Genomic DNA, 19,871 nt, shown 5'->3' on the forward strand with positions numbered 1-19,871 from the left:
CGTTAGCCAAAATTAGCACATTATTGTACCAAATTAAAGATGTTAATGGTTACATAGTACATAATGTTGAGGGAACCATGCATCAGCTTTGGCTTGCATCTCCAACTGACTCAGAAATAATATTTTTGAACCTTGTGGATCCCAAACGGTATGCCGTGAGACAAGTCCAGGTGTTCCGCACATAAGTGGAAAACTTTAGTAAATCGAAATATACGTTTGCAGAGTGATAACGTCTTATAGAGACTATTTTGCATGGATATTAGTTACTGATTTTGTCTACCACTAGCTAACACTATTTAAGAGAAGGGGTGCAGTAGAGACGGCTGACCCAGATCCACAGTGTTTTACTATACGCTCTGTTACAACTTCTCCCCTTGGCAGTGCTCACCAGTGAAGGCATCGTTTTCATCAACGACTTCTCCCATTCCAAGCCTCCGGGCAGCACAGGGAAGAAGGTCTACATCGCCAGCCCCCACGCTAGCCCTGCCCATACCAAGCCTGCCCCTGCTGCTGCCCCTGCGCCCACCGGTGCCAAGAAGGCCCTCAACAAGGTCAAAGTGCTCATCACCAACGAGAAGCCCACGTAAGACCCACTTATTTGGCCTCATAATCCACTGAATGCCATTGTTCATCGATGACGAATGCTTGCATAATGATGAGTACAGCAATCTTTCATTCTCCACCAGGCCGAAGGCATGGGGAGAGAGTATGTTTTGCACTCTGTCCGTGTGTGTGTCCGTCCGTGTTGATTGGCCCGTTTTGAACAAAAAGCCTCAAATCATGAACGCAGCGTGCAATTTACGTGAAATCTTTCACAGATTTTCCTACTAGGCTGAGGGATATATCCCACCCTTTTCACATTGGCCTGTTATAGCGCCACCAACAGGTGGATTTTTGCAAAACACATTTTTGGAACAAAATGCCTCAAATCATCCAATTGCCATCCAAGGCATAAGAAGAAATGGCCTATTATAGCGCCACCAGGAGGCCACAACCTGACCTGCCCTGGTGGAGGGGCATAGGTCATTTTGAGCTAGTTGTACTCTTTTAGAAGAGGTTGAAAAGGTTGAGTGGAGATCTTAGACGACAAATGCTGTTACTGTGCTGAGTTTATACTGCATGTATAGGCTGGCACGCAACATGAAATCCAAGTATTGTTGCGCGCGCACATGGCACAGTAATCTTTTTTTCGTCCGTTACAAACCGAAGGTGGAACAAGCCTATGGTCCTCATTTATCATACGCTTATTAAAGCTATGCCCAATTTCTGGTGTAAAGTTGGTTATGGTGAGGAATTAGCCTTGTTTGTTTAATTAAACTTTCTAATCTGCCGATATGAGTGCAAAGTCCAATTTGAAACGGCAGTCTCGTGGGCGCAATAACACACCCACGTCCCCTACAATGAAATCCACAGGTGCTCTTTAGTTGCCATCAATTTAGCACTGCAGCTTACAGAAAGACATGCTCCCTCTGTGGTGCTTCAGTGGTTCCTGCAGGAAAAGGCCTTGGCATGGTGCTGGGCGCGGGGGGACCTTCTGGCGCGTGGCCAATGGCCGCGCGGCGAAAAACTTGATTAATTAATTAATTAATTTGATTAATAAATTAAGATTGATTTGTATTATTGCTCTTGTATTACTATTGGAGACACTGGGGGGACACTGGGGAGGCACTGCAGGGGCACTGGGGAGACACTGGGGAGGCACTGGGGGGACACTGGGGAGGCACTGGGGTGGCACTGGGGAGGCACTGGGGTGGCACTGGGGTGGCACTGGGGTGGCACTGGGGAGGCACTGGGGTGGCACTGGGGTGGCACTGGGGGAGGCACTGGACATTTCATATGACACACACTATGATTCACTATCCCCCTCACTATCCCCCCCCAAAAAAAAAAAGAAAAATAAAGCTTGGCATGGCGCAATTTATTTCAAGCATGGCGCAGCGCCATGCCAACAACATTGTGCAGGAAACCCTGTGCTTAGCTCTGCCCATTACTCATATATTATATTGTGATCTAACTAATCCATTCAGGCAAAGCTATTTGTCAGTATGATTTGTTATGCAATGAATTTGCAGTATGAAATGACAGGCTTCAGATTTTTGTAGATGCTATTTGATGATAATGTGTAGACCTATTTGATGATAATGTCACGTTTCAGTAACAAAGTGATTCCCAACAATAAAACAGCAGAATAACAAATCAAATAAAGCAGGCAATTAATCTGGCAATTAAACATGATGTGCAGATAACTTCATGTTTATTGGCACACAAGGAGGACAGGACACGTGTATAATGTAGTGTACTGTAGTGTACCTATTTTTTTTTTTTGAGGGGCGCTAGCTCCTCCTATGCCCGGCTTTGTCTGTCTGTGTGAATCTTAGATTTGATTGGCTGATCACCCCTTAGCGATGATTTCATTGGCTGAGCAAAGTACATATTATTGAGGATAAAAAGTGAGGGCAGACAATTGAAGAAGACAATTGTGATTGGCCGGAATGACAGAAAAGTGAGGATGCCAATTGTGATTGGTTGGAATCAGAATCAGAATCTAACTTTATTGTCACATGACATTACAAGTAACATGGGTGAAATTCTTGTTTGTGCAGGCTCATCATTGCAGTTAAAAGAAAGAAAGTGCATAGTACATGACTAATCTACATGGTACAATATGTATGCATATATATTTTTTTAATAATGTAACCTATGTGTATATATAAAGTAGTCTCTACTAAAAGGAGACTAATTCAGTTCAGTCTGTGCGGCGTCACCAGTCCTTGTTCTTGTTCAGCAGTCTAATTGTTGAGAAGTAGAAACTGTTCAAGAGTCTGGAGGTGCTGCTCTTGATGCTCATGTAGCGTTTGCCCGGCCGTGGGCGCGGAAGTGGTTTGAACAGGCTATGGCTGGGGTGATGGATGTCCCTGATAATATTTTCAGCCTTAGCCATACAACGTCTCTCGTGTATTTCCTGGAGTGAGGAAAGCTCCCCTCCCACGATGCGCTGCGCTGTTCGCACCATTCTGCAGTGTTTTCCGTTCTGCAGTGGTGCAGTTCCCGAACCAGTCAGAACACTCGATGGTGCTCTTGTAGAATGCTCTGAGGATGCGGCATTGCAGGGGCTCACTCTGAACTTCTTCAGGCGCCTCAGGCAGTAGAGCCGGTTTTTTTCACCACTGTGATGATGACCAATGTGATGATGTATGATAAGAGCGCCCCTCATTTTACACGAGTGTGATTTTGTTTCCCCTTTATTTTCTCACCTAAACGACCACAATTTTCACAATCAATGTTCCAGAGTCCTGCGGCTGCCACAACACCGATGCTTCAGGCTGAAGTCAGGCCAATTAGAGTCAATCAATGCTCTTTGGCCACTCAGAATAGCCAAATGGCATTGATCACGCCTCCAGGTCTTTAGCTTACTCAAGTTAGGGAATAAGACCTGGTACTTAAGACAAGCAAAATACAGCCCTAGTAGTAGTAGTAGTAGTAGAGGCCCAATAATAAGTGTTTAACATTTGGGACCAACCAGTATCCTATCTATCTCTCCCACTACATTGTAGAGCTTGATGCATGGTCGCTTACCTCGTTTGGTGGTGGAAACGGTACACAGTACAATCCTGTTCATTTAACTCTCAAAGTGTACAAATGGAACCAAATGGATTAGATCTACAACTGTCCAAATGGAACTAATGAACCATTAACACTGAGGATTTTAAAGAGATTAACTCTGGGTAGAATGTTGCACTTAATTATTAACACTTGGCTGAGGAGAGAATTTGGCAGCCAGGACTATATATCTAAATGTGCTTTGGCAGCGGGGGGGTGTCACATGTTTTATTTTAAGACTATTTCATTCCACAATTAATCAAGACAAGCATGTGTTTGGTCACAGTATTAAAGTTAGAGTCAAGATTTACAGCAACCGGGGGAAAGATTGACTAGCAATTGACTGATTTACACAATTATCCGTGGCGTGATCTGTGTTCCAATGGATCCAATGTTCTGTAGTTGTTATTTAGTCACAAGCTCTGCTTAACACTTTTCATTGATTAAAAAAAACAAACAAAAAAAAAACACTTTAAACCTGGCATCCATATTTTAGGAATGTCATTATTAGAATATTAGTAGTTTTCAAAAACGTTTCTTTCCCCCCCCCCCCCTTCAAAAATTTAAAATCACAGATGTGTACATCATACAACAAGTATGAACCTCTGCCTTTCACTGCTCTGACTCACCTGACAAAGTATTACGTAGGGCTTTCATTTATATAAAAAATAAATAGATGAAATCTGGAGAGATACCAGGTTTCTCTCCGACAGCGACACTATTTTAGCGTGCAGAGATGAATGCCTGACCTCATTTTTTGCACTATTTACCATGTTGGCTCCCTAATATCACGTACGTAAGGCATTCGTTTCGAAGAAGTTGAGAAGGATCCAGCCCAGATCCAGGTTGATGTGCTGCCAGCTAGTCCCCAGAGTGGTTGTATTTGTGACGTGTCGGTCTACTTTATTTATAGCAGCACCTCCCTAGCCTCGCCACCCACCCAACTAGCAGTAATATCAAACCCTCCCATTAATCTTACTTGTCCATATTCTAAGCCTTGCATTTCACATCATGTCCCTCTTGTTGCTCTCCGAAAGCTATTTGTCCTTCTCTTAACCCAGTTAGGACTCTACAAAATATCTTCTAAAGTACGACAGTTTTCTGAAAAACCTATGTTTCTAGTGTCAGTGGTTCTCAAACTATTTCATGTCAAGGACCCCAAAAGTTATATCTAATTGGCCGTCTGAACATAATGTTGTTCCAGGGACCTCCCAAAAGCAAAGAAAACAGCAGCAGATCTACAAGCTCATAGCGTGGCACTGAGTGCTGCGCTATGAGCTTGTAGATCTGATATTTTTCCAATAGCTGAAGTTTAAAATAATGGTTAAAGTGGTTACGCGCTAAGGCGACACAGATGCGTTCCTGTCCTAAATGGATTAATCGTACATATTCTACCCCTTGCGTTTCACATCATGTCTTCTTCTTGCTCTCCGAAAGCCATTTGTCCTTATCTTAATCATGTTCTCTCTCTGCCCCCCCCCCCACGTCACTCTCTTTCTTCCCCTCTCGGTCTCTTTTCCTGTAATGGCTCGGTCTCTTGTTCTGTAATGGCGCCTCGCATTACGCTTTCAATTTCTCTGGCTTTGTCCATGTGTTGGATCTTTCTTTTATAGCCCAAGTCGTGTGTAATCTCTTATGCTTTCTCTCTCTCTCTCTCTCTCTCTCTCTCTCCATCTGGATGATAGAAAAAGGGGGTTGCACCGTTGGGCAGCTCCTTTCAGCCAGGCTCTTATCAGAAGCTCTATAAGACGAAACACAGGACTGTACCATTCATGTTTTGTGACTCATCTTGGCACATGTTACTCTTTTTGGCCAGCACAGTGCTTTGATTCGAATGGTGGTTGTCCGGAGATTGGCTGCCATTCCAAAGGCTGCATTTCCAAACTCTCTTGTGATTAGCTTTCATGCCTGCAAGCGCCAAGCACACACACACACACACACACACACACACACACACACACACTCTCTGCAGTCTACGAATCAAAATTTGGCTATTAATTTTTGTTTTTCATTTCCTTTCATTTCCTGATCCATGCGTTGTGTCAGGAACGGAGGCACGCTCTTATTGTATGTGACATCATACCCTGACAAGTTTGGTGCAGTGCTCTGCGCCAAACCTGGATTCTATATCTGCTATGCCTGAGACAAGAGTTTAGTTGTAAAACACCTATTTGGAAATACTGTATGCAGAGAGCACGACCACAACAGTTCTGTAACAACAATGACTAAATCTTATTAACTCACTGCCAGGGAACTCAAATTATATTTATTGTGTTCTCCTTTGGAGCTCGATATACACATCACACACATGATTGATTGCTGCATTAATTCAAGAAAAAATGGCAAACCTGCTTCTGAGCACATCATCAGTTGTAGAGAAACACCCATAAGTGTGCTTGTGTCAGAGTGTCATTGTATTATTTAGTGCATCATCTACTGCAGTACACTTCATAACCCAACAAAGGCAGAGGTGAGGAGGGTCTGTTGGGTTGGGAACTGGGGAGCTTTTTTCCCCCCTTCTTTGTTGGTTTATTGATGATAGTGTGGGGTAACTTCAGGTGTAAAGTCAGGGGTGATGCCTTTGCTGCTGTTATTCAGATATGCTGAGGCACAGTCTTGTTTTGGCCTCTCATTCTTCATCTACTATCTCTCTTTTGTCTCCTTCCACTGTTGTCTTAGCTTTGGTTAGCCGTGGTCAGCAGTTCTAGCTCCTAAATCTCACAACAATGCACTTATTCCAGTGTGAGTTAGAAGAAACGGCGTGTCCTTAAAATGTCGTATCCTGTCCTGAGACAACTTAGCAGCCACATCCTCCATCTGCCAATGCTAATGATCTGCATGGTCCTGACTCCTGTAGTCAATCTATTCATTTATCTGGAACCAGAGGAATGCAGCTCCACGAATGAGTTATGGCCGCTGACTTTGTTCAATTCTTTGAATAAAGAAAAGTCTCTTGAGGTTCTTTGTGCCAACAGTTAAGCATATGTGACTGCTTTGTTCCAGGAGAGAGATGGGGCTCTTTGTGTGCCATGGTCAATAACGTGCCTAGTAGTTCAATAAACCACCTGTACAGGCTTTAATGAAGTTATCTCACATTAACCACTTTCAGTTAGGCTCATCGCAAAGTCCACTTATAAATCGCCTGCTTTCTTCGTACCATCGTATGACGAAGTATAAAATTAAATTAATAATTAAATGATGGTTAACTTTTTAAAAGGCTTGGCAAACAACAGTTCAGAGACGAGACATTTTAACCTAGAAAGACTATTTGTTCTGAAGTTGCCCAATACCTACGTAATTTAACCGCCTCCCTCCCATCTTTAAAGAGTTCACTCGCAGCTCACCCTCCTTTGCCTCGAACTCACCCAGCCTGCTGTATGAGGACTGAGGAGACATGAATAAAGATCTACTTGTCCATCTGAGAAATGAGAAAGTCACCTATTACAATGTAGGCAATTAGCAGACGCTCTTAATCCAGAAATTTACAATTTACAATTTAGGCATTTAGCAGACGCTCTTAATCCAGAGCGACTTACATGTAAGCAAGAACAAAAGCATGGGAATACATCACATAAAAGCATTTATCAATATCATGAAACATGCGTAAGCTAAGAAAGTAACAGTGGAATATCTATATAATGAAACTATACATACACTATACATATAAACTATACATATTTACTACTATGCTATACATATGTACTATGGCGTGCTATGACTATATACAATACAATTATAGTGCTGTCTACATAACATGCTATAAGTCTGTGTCAAATGCTATCTAAGCCAACAGAAATGCTATCTAAGGGGTTAGGGTAAGTGCTATGGGCCATGATGGAGTTTGAAAAGGTGGGTTTTCAGGCTACGGCGGAAAGACTTACAGTACGCAAAAACAACACATGGTAATACATCAAATACATACAAAATTGTCATGAAGAATCATAAGGAAGCTAAGAGTAGAATATCTGTACAATGAAACTACCGGTATGAGTTTACGCTATAGAGTGCTATATCTACATAAAATGCTATCTAAATTACATAAGGTGAGCCTTTGCAAGTTTGCATACGCCTGAAGGCCGTCGAGGCTAGGGCTAGTGCTACGGCAATATTAACAATAACATTCTTTATAATAGTTCAATGTATTATATCCCTTATATCTAAGCCTCAACATTTAGGCAGCTATTTTGCACTCTGTAATAATGCCGCCTGTGATTCTGCAATTATTTGATTGATTTCTTTCATTAATGAGGCTGAAGTATGTGGGAGCTTATCTAGGCCTGCTCGTTACATGCACATGCATTAGAAATTCAGCCACGCCTGCCACTCTGCAAATATGCTTCAGCCGAATTTAGTTTAAGTTTTTCTTGGCTTATTTGCACACAAATAACAAAATCAAACAAGCAACAAAATCTGAATGATACATCTGAGGTAAAAAAAAGAAACCTTTCAGAATACCCAAGACAAGAGAGACAAGACGGTAACTAAACATGGAAGGAAACACTGGGGTAATAAAACTGGTTAATTTTCATTACATCATTACAAACTATTTTCACCCCCCTCCCCCCCACAGTGCGGAGGCGGTGACCCTCAATGACTGTCTGCAGCTGTCCTACCTGCCGTCCAAGAGGAACCACATGCTGCTGCTCTACCCCCGGGAGATCCTCATCTTAGACCTGGAGCTCAGCCAGACTGTCGGCGTGGTGGCTATCGAGCGCTCCGGGGTGCCCTTCGCCCAGGTTTGTTTGTTTGTTTGTTTGTTTGTTCGTTCATTCAACCTCCTTTTAAAATTCTCTGAGATCATTGAGCGAGACCCTCATTTACAATGATGCCGAGATTACACGAACAACAAGGAAATACAAAAACACACATGCATCACATCATCCACTGAGGACTAGTATATTTACTAAACTTCGAGTTTCAGACACATTCAGTCCAGAAGCACGTTTTGCTAGTCATCTGAAGCACACCTGGCGTTGCATATGCTGCGTGTAAAGGATGATCACACAAATAATGGGAGATATTATTGTGGTTGATGGCGCATTCTGTTGTTTTACTGACACGGAATTAGCAAGGGTCAGTTTTGACATTTCTCTGCCTTTAACTCATCGATTGCGCAAAACGCTCTAAAGCGTTTTATTAATCTCGAGCGCCGTCTGCGCATCACGCTCTAAAGCGTTTTATTGGTGTTTTTACTGTATACTGTACATCAACTTCTCTGACGCCCGGACAACACATAATGTAACACTGATCACCTCCAGAAAGATCCGCTGTGAGATCCGGGAGTTTAAAGCCCCCCACCTCCTGAAAAGAGGCCTGGTCTAACCACATTCCAGGCATGCCGTATCCATTACGACGTACTGGGGAGGCGGCATCGCCGTCCTGCACACGGCATAGACCAACGCAGATCAGGGGATCTAAAATGGAGCTACCCATTTTCTAGTGTGTGTGAAATTTGTGAATACACTCGATTACCCTTCCCCTCCTGTTTCTACATGGTTTCTCCCGAGGCATCTCTCCATCGCATTACAGTTTCTCCCCCCCCCCCACTCATTCACACAGATCCACTCGACACAGCCCTCTCTAATTCTTTCCAACGACAACTCACCGGTCTGCCGCCTCATTCTCGGAAATATAAACCCGTATATAAACCAATAATAATCTCCAACGGTCGATCGCCATTTCACGGACAGGTATACGCGAAACGAATGACGTATTCTCGAAGGACCGCCATAGGAGAAGCAGTATACATCTGACCAACTGTCTTTTTTTCGCCGTCGCGTCAGCCATGTTTGGACAAAGAAGCAGTATACTAGGCTAGCAGATATCACACCGTGGAACCCCCCCCACACTGCGAGTTGCGATCGATCGTTTTGCAGTTTGCAATGCTACTCTCATTCTCGGAAAAAAGATTCTCGGCAGTTGATCACCATAATCGCCATAGCGCCTTCGCCAGCCAATTGCAGTGATAAGGCGTCTGGGACGTAATCGACCCGTTTGTAATGGATAACTAATACAATCCTAAGCTGCGGAAGCCATCGTGTTGTCTGTCATTTTGTCGAAATCACAGCCAGCCTGGCTACGCTTATCGCTCCTGTGGTTCATGTCCAGACATGTCGTGGAACCCCCCCCCCCACTGCGAGTTGAGTCGCTCCTGTGGTTCATGTCCAGACATGTCAACCTCTCAAGTCACTGTTATGCTATCAAACGATCTGTTGATTTTGTTTACTGAGACAATGATCACATATGTGCATAGAATCATCATCATCATGACGTTATCATGACAGGCAGATATAAACATAAATAAAGTATCATATACATACTACACACTGAATGAAAGCCCTAAATGTCTAATTTTAGGAGGAAAACAAATAAAATACACATATCCCATATACTGTTTGTCAATACTAGACTATTGAATCCATTTCATTTATAAAATTCTCTTTTTCAGAGAGAACTTTAGCCCATTCTGACCTGAGATCAGATTCATACGAGGTTTCCACTGGACACACACTGGTCTGATTAGAGAAAGCATGGACCTATAGAACTATTATTCACAAAATAAGGCATATAGCGACATGTACATACTATATACCGTATGAAACAGAAGACTCTCTGCTTTCATAAGAAAAAAACTAATACTGTAATAATAATAAAAATCACACCCATGTGAAGTGAGCAGTGCAATGTTGTGAAGTGAGCAGTGCAACATTGCACTGCTCACTTCACAGGGGTGTGATTTTCATTATTATTACAGTAGAAGTATTTTTCTTATGAAAGCAGAGAGTCTTCTGTTTCATACGGTATATAGTATGTATAGGCCTTATTTTGTGAATATTTAGTTGTCAGTTCCTTGTCTTGTCTAAAATACTCTGAGGATTTCAGAAAATGCATGGACCTGAAGAACCATTATTCACAAAATAAGGCCTATAGCGACATGTACATACTATATACCGTATGAAACAGAAGACTCTCTGCTTTCATAAGAAAAATACTTCTACTGTAATAATAATAAAAATCACACCCATGTGAAGTGAGCAGTGCAATGTTGTGCAACATTGCACTGCTCACTTCACAGGGGTGTGATTTTTATTATTATTACAGTAGAAGTATTTTTCTTATGAAAGCAGAGAGTCTTCTGTTTCATACGGTATATAGTATGTACATGTCGCTATAGGCCTTATTTTGTGAATAATGGTTCTTCAGGTCCATGCATTTTCTGAAATCCTCTCTGGTGGGCGCAAGCTGCATTCAACAGCCAATTACTGACAAACTATACATGGGACCATGTGTATTTGTTTTCCTCCTAAAAGTAGACATTCAGGGCTTTCATTCAGTGTGTAGTATGTATATGATATTATTTGTGTTCATTTTTATATCTGTCTGTCAATGTCTGTCAACTTCAACCTTCCATATCTCTGCTGTTTTTTCAAAAGAGCAGCGTGCAGTGAAAAGCAGGTTTTAGAAAAAGGTCAATATCTCCAGAATGGAAGATGGTAGAATCATATTTTTTTTTTAAAATTGAAGTGGACTAGTTTGGCTTCCTTTTGATTTATGCAATGTGCGATGTGCTATAAGAGGCCCCTCGCTGTGGGCCCCTAAAAAGTTAAAAAGTCCAATGTTAATCGCTTAGCAGAAGCAATCCTGAGTAGAATTTCAAAAGTTAGCAATCAATGTGTTAAAGAACAGGTGTAAATTAGCACAGGTATTAAGCCATAAAAACTGGGAAAGCATCTGTCATTTTTGATTTTTGCGTTGTTGGCTATTCAAAAATAGCAGATACACAAGCTCACAGTGTGTCACTTCATGCCGTGCTGAGAGCTTGTACATCTGCCATTTTTGAAAATCTTGATTTGGAAGGCCTTTGTAGAATTGGGGTAATGGGTTGAAGGAGGGTTGTGGTGACCGTAATTACATCAAAGAGAGACAAATAAAGGAGAGAACCTTTGGGACAAGTCACGCTATTCCAACTCCCTGTACAAGAAATCAAAGGTGTAGATTAATAATTGCTCCACTGGAATAAATCAAAGACGATCAACCTTGAAACAAGTTCCCATTCCATCCCGGTCAAGCAGTCAAGCTCCTTGTATCTATACCAGGGGGGCAGTCAGCCAGATATTTCGTGAAGCCTCATTTGAAATCGGTAGTTCATATAATGGCCTGTTGTGGCGCTGGACTGGACCCAAAAAGCCCCATAGCTCCATAGAGGCCCATGTATTTTGGCCCAACTTCACCTAGACTGTATTACCTTAATAAACATGGTCATGAATACTTTCTTCTTCCAGTCACTAGTTTAAAGTCTCATTTCTAATGTCATAATATTCTTTTTGGAAAATTATGGTCCCATTAATTAAAAAAATGACCATAAAGTCGCGTATGTTCTGAGGGGCGTGGCTACCGTTACAGTCTATGATCGGGATTCCCCTCCCACTCAAGAGTCTTCTCCTCCCACTCGAGTCAAAATAAAAACCAACTGAGAAGAAGGGGGGAAGTCCCGCCTCGTTGTCTGGGCAGCCAATGACCAGCTGGTCCAAAACGGAGCCAGCCAATGGCCAGCTGGTACCAAACGGATCTAGAAAGATGGCGACTTACATCAGGAATTAGCATATTATTACAGGCTTCATTTTACGTTCATGTTAGACCCGGGGAACGCTTTGTCCATATTTTTTACAGTCTATGATCTATACTCTTATCTGGATCGTTTCAAGGCAAGGCAATTTCATTTACACAGAACATCAAGCGAAGGAAACACTTATACAATGGTGTTCGGATTCATAAATCAAAAGAAGTGAAAATAATATACAACAAGAACTGCACTCTGTTGAGTGCCTACTTGCTTGTTGCACACAAGTAGGCCATAAATGGCCTACTAGTGCACAAGCAGAGCGTGCAAGTACTGTAGACCGCTACAAACTTTGAAATCTCAGTCTCTGTGAAAGAACGTTTGCAATATTGAATTATTAGGTTTAGCTATTTGCGTACCTTGCTTTTGGAGGTAAAAAAGTAGTATTTTGATTAAGTATGGTAAAATCTTCTATTTATAAAGGAAATACAGTCCCAAGTGTCCACGATCCACTTGTAGTTTCGCAAAGAAAAAAAAGTCATAGATATCAGATGAAAAAATATAAAAAAATATGTTGTTACGTATACAGTATAATATTATTTATTTTAAACTCGATAACATTGCTTTCCTTTACGTTTAGTTTTCTTTACGTATTTGGTTGTCCTTATGGTTTTGGTTTTTCTTTGTATCCATTTTTCGATCACACAGTTCTAGTTTATGAGTCTCATTTCCGTTGATCTCCTCTAGTTTTTGTAATTCCATATTCTTGAGATTTTTGTTACGCAAAACCAACCGTTCCTTTCGTCTTTCATCCGTTTCTTTTGTTCGGATATTTCAAAGTCGTCTGTTTCTCTTAAGCTTTTTATTTTCTTGAATTTCAAGTGGTATTTTACTCATATCTTTTTAACGTATGAATTCCGTCTTTTTGAAAGCCGTTCCTTTAGTTTGGTTTCATTTATTCGGTTTTTATTACGTTTTTCTTGGTCCTTACGGTTATGCTTTTTCTTTCTATCCTCTAGTTTTTTTATTCGCATATGCTCATATGTCTATGTATATATGTAATGTGTGAGTTGATTAGTGGTATACTGTGGTTACTCGGGTGGTTTGATGCGTATGTCCCTTTAATCCACCCGACACTGAAACATATCATCATTATGTCACCATCGTAAACCAACTATACCCTGGCATTGGTACATATCTTCATCACGTCATGGAACATACGCTTCGTAGCATGATGGAAAACATACCTGCACGGTCTGCTTCCGTATGTCCTGTGCCAGCATATGACGTAATGATTACTTATGCCTGTTATGGCAGTAGTGTCGGATTACATACATGTATACATAGGGCCATTACCTTTAGTTTGGTAGAGCGGTGCGGTCTGCGCAACACTCTTCCATGGGCTATAGACCGTAAGGCTATGAAGCAATATAGCACTGGGCATAACGGGCAACGGATAAGGGATCTCTTAAAGGCAATGGCATATGTGGCACGGTGATTGGTTTAATTATTGTAACGCCGAAACCTCACCTATGCATAATATAACGGGTAACGGAGGTGTTTTAGGGATTTAGACAGGTAACCAAAATACCAACTTTAGTGGGGGAACACCCCTTCCCCACTGCTAAATCCCAAAACAGTGTATTTAGAAAGATGAGACAAAATTGGAGCCCTAGGATGCTGCTTCCCCACATTTAATTTTGGTTTTAGGGACAGAACACTGACCTTTCCCAGATGACCTAAGAGATCTGGATGGTTCATGATGCACAAGATCAGAAATGGGTTTTGGCCCTAAAGAGACAGGAAGCAGAGCTGGAGGTAGCACAGACTAAAATGTTGAGGTTCTTTCTCTCTGGGAGTAACAAGGGTAGATAGGATTAGGAACGACAGAGCAGATGTTTTGTAGATAAAGCCAGAGAGGCCAGACGAGACGAGACGAGACGAGATGAGATGAGATGGTTGGACACGTACAGAGGAGGGATAGTGTATAGATATAGATAGAGTATATCGGTAGAAGGATGTTGAGGCAGGGTGAGATGGAGGCAGATGATTTTGAAGGGACAAGCCGAAAGAAAATAAATTATGCTCTATTTTGTTGGTATTAGTATTAGGACTCGAGCAGCAGCTGTCTGATGGATTTGTTTAGGTAATAGGCTGATTTTGTGATTAAATTATCATTTATTGATTATTGAATGTATTAAACATTACCGATTTGAAGCTGGGCGGCCGCTGACTTTTAATGTCTTCCATGGCTCCAAAAATGATTACGTATCGCATGTGGGATCCAATTGTTGATTTGTTCACAGTTCAGTAATCAGTATATATAATATCACAGCCCACATACCTTTTATGTGGCGTGTTGTCCGAGGTGTTGGATGTGTTCTCACAGTGCACAAACAGATAATAAGCATGTTTGCTATACAGTAGCTTACAGTATTTCCACAACATCACTCACATACAGCTTTGTCTTCCCTTTCAGTAATGAACATTGACAGGAACAGAAAGCACATCATATATTTAATTAATGCCATTGTCACATGTATATATAAGGCACCAAACAAATGTGACACTCACTGGGGGGGGGGGGGGTGCACAAGCATTCAGGCCTGTATTGTTATCTTGTCGTACATCATGTATGCCTTATCTCTCTATAGATCCAGTGCTTATGTTTTTTTTCCTCCACCGAACTCTCAAATGTGTGTTTGTCTTTGTAACGAGGGGTTTATGCACTGTAACATCTCAACTCAACTCAACTCAACTTTATTTATATAGCACATTTAAAACAACCATAGCTGCCACAAAGTGCTGTACAGTACATAGGTAAAACGGTAAGTAAACACATAGACTAAAAACACAGAATACAAAGACAACACACAAAACAAGAAAAGGAGGGGGGGGGAAGCAAGTTCGGGAACATCCTTCCCTATGTAGTTGTCCCCAGAATGTTCTTGACGACAGTCTGCTTGCGTTGCGTCGTGCATTGACATGCATTCTCAGTCACGCAAAGAAGTGTTCCTGTCTTTCCAAAACGCACTAATGCACTACTACAGCATGCCCTGTTAACCTTATTCTCCAACCCTTTATCCAACCCTATTCACTGATGTTTTTTCCCCCATAGAGTCTAGAATGTTCCTATTCAACAGTAGCCAGCTGTGACTGAAGCTCCTGCCATCCGTGCCCCATCTTTCACTTCTTCTCTTGCCATTTTGATCCAAAATTGAGGTCAACTGGGGCTGCTCATTGTTTGTACATGCCATTGCCCCAGAGCATGACGAGATGTTATTTGCAGTGTGCCTACAGTATGTGGAAGCCCCTCGTATTGGTACATATATATATATGTTTATGCATTGCTCGTTTGTTGCGACCGTATGTCGCAGTTTACAATGAAAACCTGCATTTTCCGTCAGTCACGCCTCCATATATGGTCATGCCTCGTGACCTCACGCCTCCATAGATGGTCACGCATCCATATGGTCACGCCTCGTGACATCACGCTTCCATCTCCATATATGGAGCTGACTTGTTCAGAAGTCAGAAGTAAAAACTGGAGTTCAGTACAGGAGAACAGGCCTAAACATTATGGCCCGGCCCTACCTGGGTCTTCATCAAACCCTGTACACTCGACACACTGCCCCCACTGCCACCCTTAGATCTCCATATATGGAGCTGACCTGTTCTGACATTCCATAATATGTTGATCTGACCTCATGCCAAAGCACCAGTGCTCACCCAGGCGGATGCGTGCAGCCGTGCACGCAACCTCGCCCTTTAGCTTCTCGACCTCAGGGCGTCTTACTTGTGTGTGTGTGTGTGTGTGTGTGTGTGACTGTCTGTATAAGATAAAGTTAGCTGATTTTTTATGTTGTTTTACTTAGGTCACCAATGGGAGGGAATTGGGGATTGTAGAAGAGTTGTGTGTAGAAAAGCCTCTGGCATTTATGGACCCAAAGATGAAGCTGTTAGAACTGTCAAGTATAAGACAACCTCATGCAGAATGTATTCTAGAAGGCAAGGATATTGATTTTTTGTCATCACACCGGGTTTTGATATTCTTCTTCAGCTGGCCGAAACATAAAATATATGTGTGAGCTGCCTACGAATGTAATACACAGGGAAAATGCAACACAGGCAGCCACGCACGCAGCCACTCAAGCACGCAGCCGCGCACGCACGCAGCCACGCGCACGCACGCAGCCACGCACGCACGCGCACGCATGCACTCACGCACAGGTTCCCTGACATACACACTGTCTCAGTCAATCACACTAGAAACGTTGGCTGCCTCCCTTCATCATCATCACAGATTCCCTTCGCCTCATCTGAACTCGAGACGCAATTTAGACTTTTCTATTTTCTGCCTTTGCTGAGCTGGCTCGCGTTCACTATCTGTTTTCTTTATAGATGATTCTGCCAGGAAGCCAATTCCCCCTTGCTGTGGATGATAAAGTTCACTTCGTGTCCTTCCTCCCTGGGTTGGAGCTCAGCAGGGATGAAATACCATGGGCTTTATAGCCACCCCACGGCAGCCAGTCACAGCACACATTGATGGATAAGACTTTTTGCTTGTCTTGGTAGTCCTATTTACCTCTGACTTCTCGGCACACATTTCCCTGTTTCGGAGACTGAATTATAATTGTAAATTGTAAAAAGAAAAGTATAAATGTAATGAAAGCCGGATGGTGTCCGATGATGAAGGTTTTGCCGTGGCCAGAGAGCCGGTAATGGAACAGAACCCTTCCACCCATTCTCAGATGAGGTCAGACCCCATTCAGACCCTAATGGACCAGTCAGTACTTTTAGAGTGAAACATCAAAATTGCCCTTTTATCTTTCCTATTTTAATGAATGTAGTCCAGTGGTTCTCAAACTTTTTCATGTCAAGGACCCCCACATTGACATTTATTAGCCCGCTGACCCCCCCGTTTGAAAAATATATGCCAGGGAGCCCCATAAGAGAATAATTTTACAGCTCTAGCGGTGATTCTCATTTTACCATTTTAATTTCAAGGACCTCACATGATTTAGTCTACCGGTCCCCATTGAATGGCATTTCTATCTCTGGGACCCCCATTTATATTGTAAAATCAATGTTGATTTAACTCAGAGTGTACAAATGGAACCGAATGGACACTCTCTGAGTTACATACCCATAAGGGTCCATTTGGTTCCCATCTATCATTTAGCTAGGGACCCCCTGAAACTCCCTCAAGGACACCTGGACACCTGACCCCACTTTGAGAACCAATATTGTAGTCTATCAATTGTTGTGATTCAAGACTAATAGTTTGGGATTGATATTGTTATATCACGATACTGTAGTGCAGGGATATTCAAATGGCGGCCCGGGGCCAGCCCTAAGTCACTGGCCTGTGGCCAGCCCTAAGTCACTGGCCTGTGGCCAGCCCTAAGTCACTGGCCTGTGGCCACTATACTGCTGTGAGCATTATTCAGCGTCCTAAGCTCTGTCCAGCCAACACATCCCCCTCTAAGTGTTATAAAGTGCTTGTCAGATAGCCAATTTGCATGACTGATGATATTTGCGCCAGCAATAGTCCAGCCTGCGCTTTCTCTGTATGTGGGTGCCCAGAGATACGCACCAAAGGAGAGAGCAATGCAACATGACTTCACTCTACTCACTCATGTCAGATTAAGCCTGATTTATACTTTGACGATGTTGACACACCAAATTTATCTTGCGGCTTGCGGCGTGCTGTGGATGTGATGCATTGTGAACTTGTACAGTTGATCTGCTATTTTCAGTGCTAATTGAGCGGTGTTGATTTAGTCGACTAAAACTATGACAAAAAATGTCTGTCGACTACCTTTTTTCACTGACGAAAACGAAATGGAAACTATATGAAAACTAAGCTATGATGCCTAAAACCTAAGACTAAATATATTGACAATTTTGTCAACAAATAAAAACTAGACAAAGCGCAAAGGGTTCATTGCGCAATTAATCTAATTATATAATCATGCACTTTGACACATTTTATTTGGTCAGCTGTTTCCCTTGTCTCCTCACCTTCACACAAACTAATATACTGCACAACCCATCTACCCTTCCCTCAGGGGTCACAAAGGAACGGTGAAATCACAGAGGCAATCACATACAATTATGGTATACTGTATGTTAACCGATACGCCCAATGAGCTCTAAAGGTATTAACCCATTTTGGGAAAAAAATAGCAGATCTACAAGCTTGTAGGTCTGCTATTTTTTTTTAATTGTGAAAATGTGAGCAAATCTTTGAATATATATTTTTTATAACGTTTTTAACTCATCTTTGCTTCTGGGGGTCCTTGGAACAACATATTTTCAGATGGGGTCGGCGGCCAATTAGATATAAGTTTTGGGGTCCTTGACATGAAATAGTATGAGCACCACTGACATAGAAGACATTTGTAGAATCGTCCTCAGGTCTAAATGGGTTAAGAAACTGCTTTCCCACCAAAGGTCATCATTATCAATAATTAGGATCAATCTTATTGTCATCATTACAGTATTCGGCAAAGTAATCCTCCTGAACCTTTCAGACCGTACTTGGTGCAGTCCTAATACTACGCTTTTCCTCTGCGGGCGCTTAGTGTTAGCCCAGCAACCCATAAGTACTCCCCCATGTACCTCTGGTCTTGACACCTCTGATTCATGCGTGTGTGTGGAGATCTAACAGGGTTAGAGTACAGCATAAGCTCTTTCATCAGTGTCGTAATAAAAAGCTCCTCAATAATCACTACATCCCTGTGGAGGATGGGATGCTCTCTCGTTCCCTAACTCTTCTGTACAGTACTGTAAGTGTGCAGGCAGTGGTGGGAAGTAACTAAATACATTTACTTAAGTACTGTATGCGAGTACAATTTTGAGGTATTTGTACTTTACTTGAGTATTTCCAATTTACTGTACTTTTACTTCTACTCCACTATATTTCAGAGGAAAATATTGTACTTTTTTACTGCACTACACTTATTTGACAACTTTAGTTACTTTGTAGATTTGGATTATTATGACAAAACGTACAGTAACCACTTCAGCCCTAAGTACATTTTGGCCATTTGAATATAGCCGATCTACAAGCTCACAATGCGTTACGCTGCGACACAATGTGAGCTTGTAGATCTGCTATTTTCAAAAGATTGTCATACATTTGAAAACTTGAAACGAGACATTCTGTACAATGAGCAATTTCTACTTACTGGTACTTTAAGTCCAGTAAAATTTGACGTAGATACTTTTTACTAATGGCTAAATCCCCACGGAGGATGGGATGCTGTCTCTTTCCCTGACTCTTCTGTACGTGTGTGCACTGCAGGTGATCCCGTGTGCCCAGAGGGACGCCCTGTACTGTCTGCATGACAACGGCTGCATCACCCTGAGAGTGTGCCGCTCCACCATCACAGTAGACGATGCAGCAGGTGAGGTGACAGCACGAGACGTGCACGCATGCAGACACGAGACGCATGCATGCATACATGCAGGAATGATGTATGCAGGCATAGGAATATGCATGCAGGAATGATGTACTGTATGCAGGGATAGGAACATGCATGCATGCAGGAATGATGTATGCAAAGATAGGAACATGCATGCAGTGATGGGAATTATCGGTTCATTCATTCATTGATACGTTTTGATAACCTTATCGATTGATTAACTGCTTAGTTGATAAGCGATTTGTTTATTTTTCATTTATTTTTAAACCTGAGAATGTTAA

General features: G+C 42.1%; 1 protein-coding gene across 5 annotated transcripts in view; it reads left to right on the forward strand.

Moving 5' to 3' along the window:
* The window catches only part of wdr11 (WD repeat domain 11), a 126,426-nt gene that overhangs the window by 11,104 nt on the left and 95,451 nt on the right, over positions 1-19,871 (forward strand). For all 5 annotated transcript variants that reach the window (XM_083774578.1, XM_083774579.1, XM_083774580.1 and 2 more), the window contains 3 exons: positions 382-583; positions 8,171-8,336; positions 19,470-19,572. In XM_083774578.1, coding sequence (XP_083630704.1) covers positions 382-583; positions 8,171-8,336; positions 19,470-19,572 — 471 coding nt within the window. The remainder of the gene's footprint in view (positions 1-381; positions 584-8,170; positions 8,337-19,469; positions 19,573-19,871) is intronic.

The sequence above is a fragment of the Protomyctophum parallelum genome, assembly GCF_964188405.1.
Source record: "Protomyctophum parallelum genome assembly, chromosome: 10".
NCBI classification, from domain to species: Eukaryota; Metazoa; Chordata; class Actinopteri; order Myctophiformes; family Myctophidae; genus Protomyctophum; species Protomyctophum parallelum.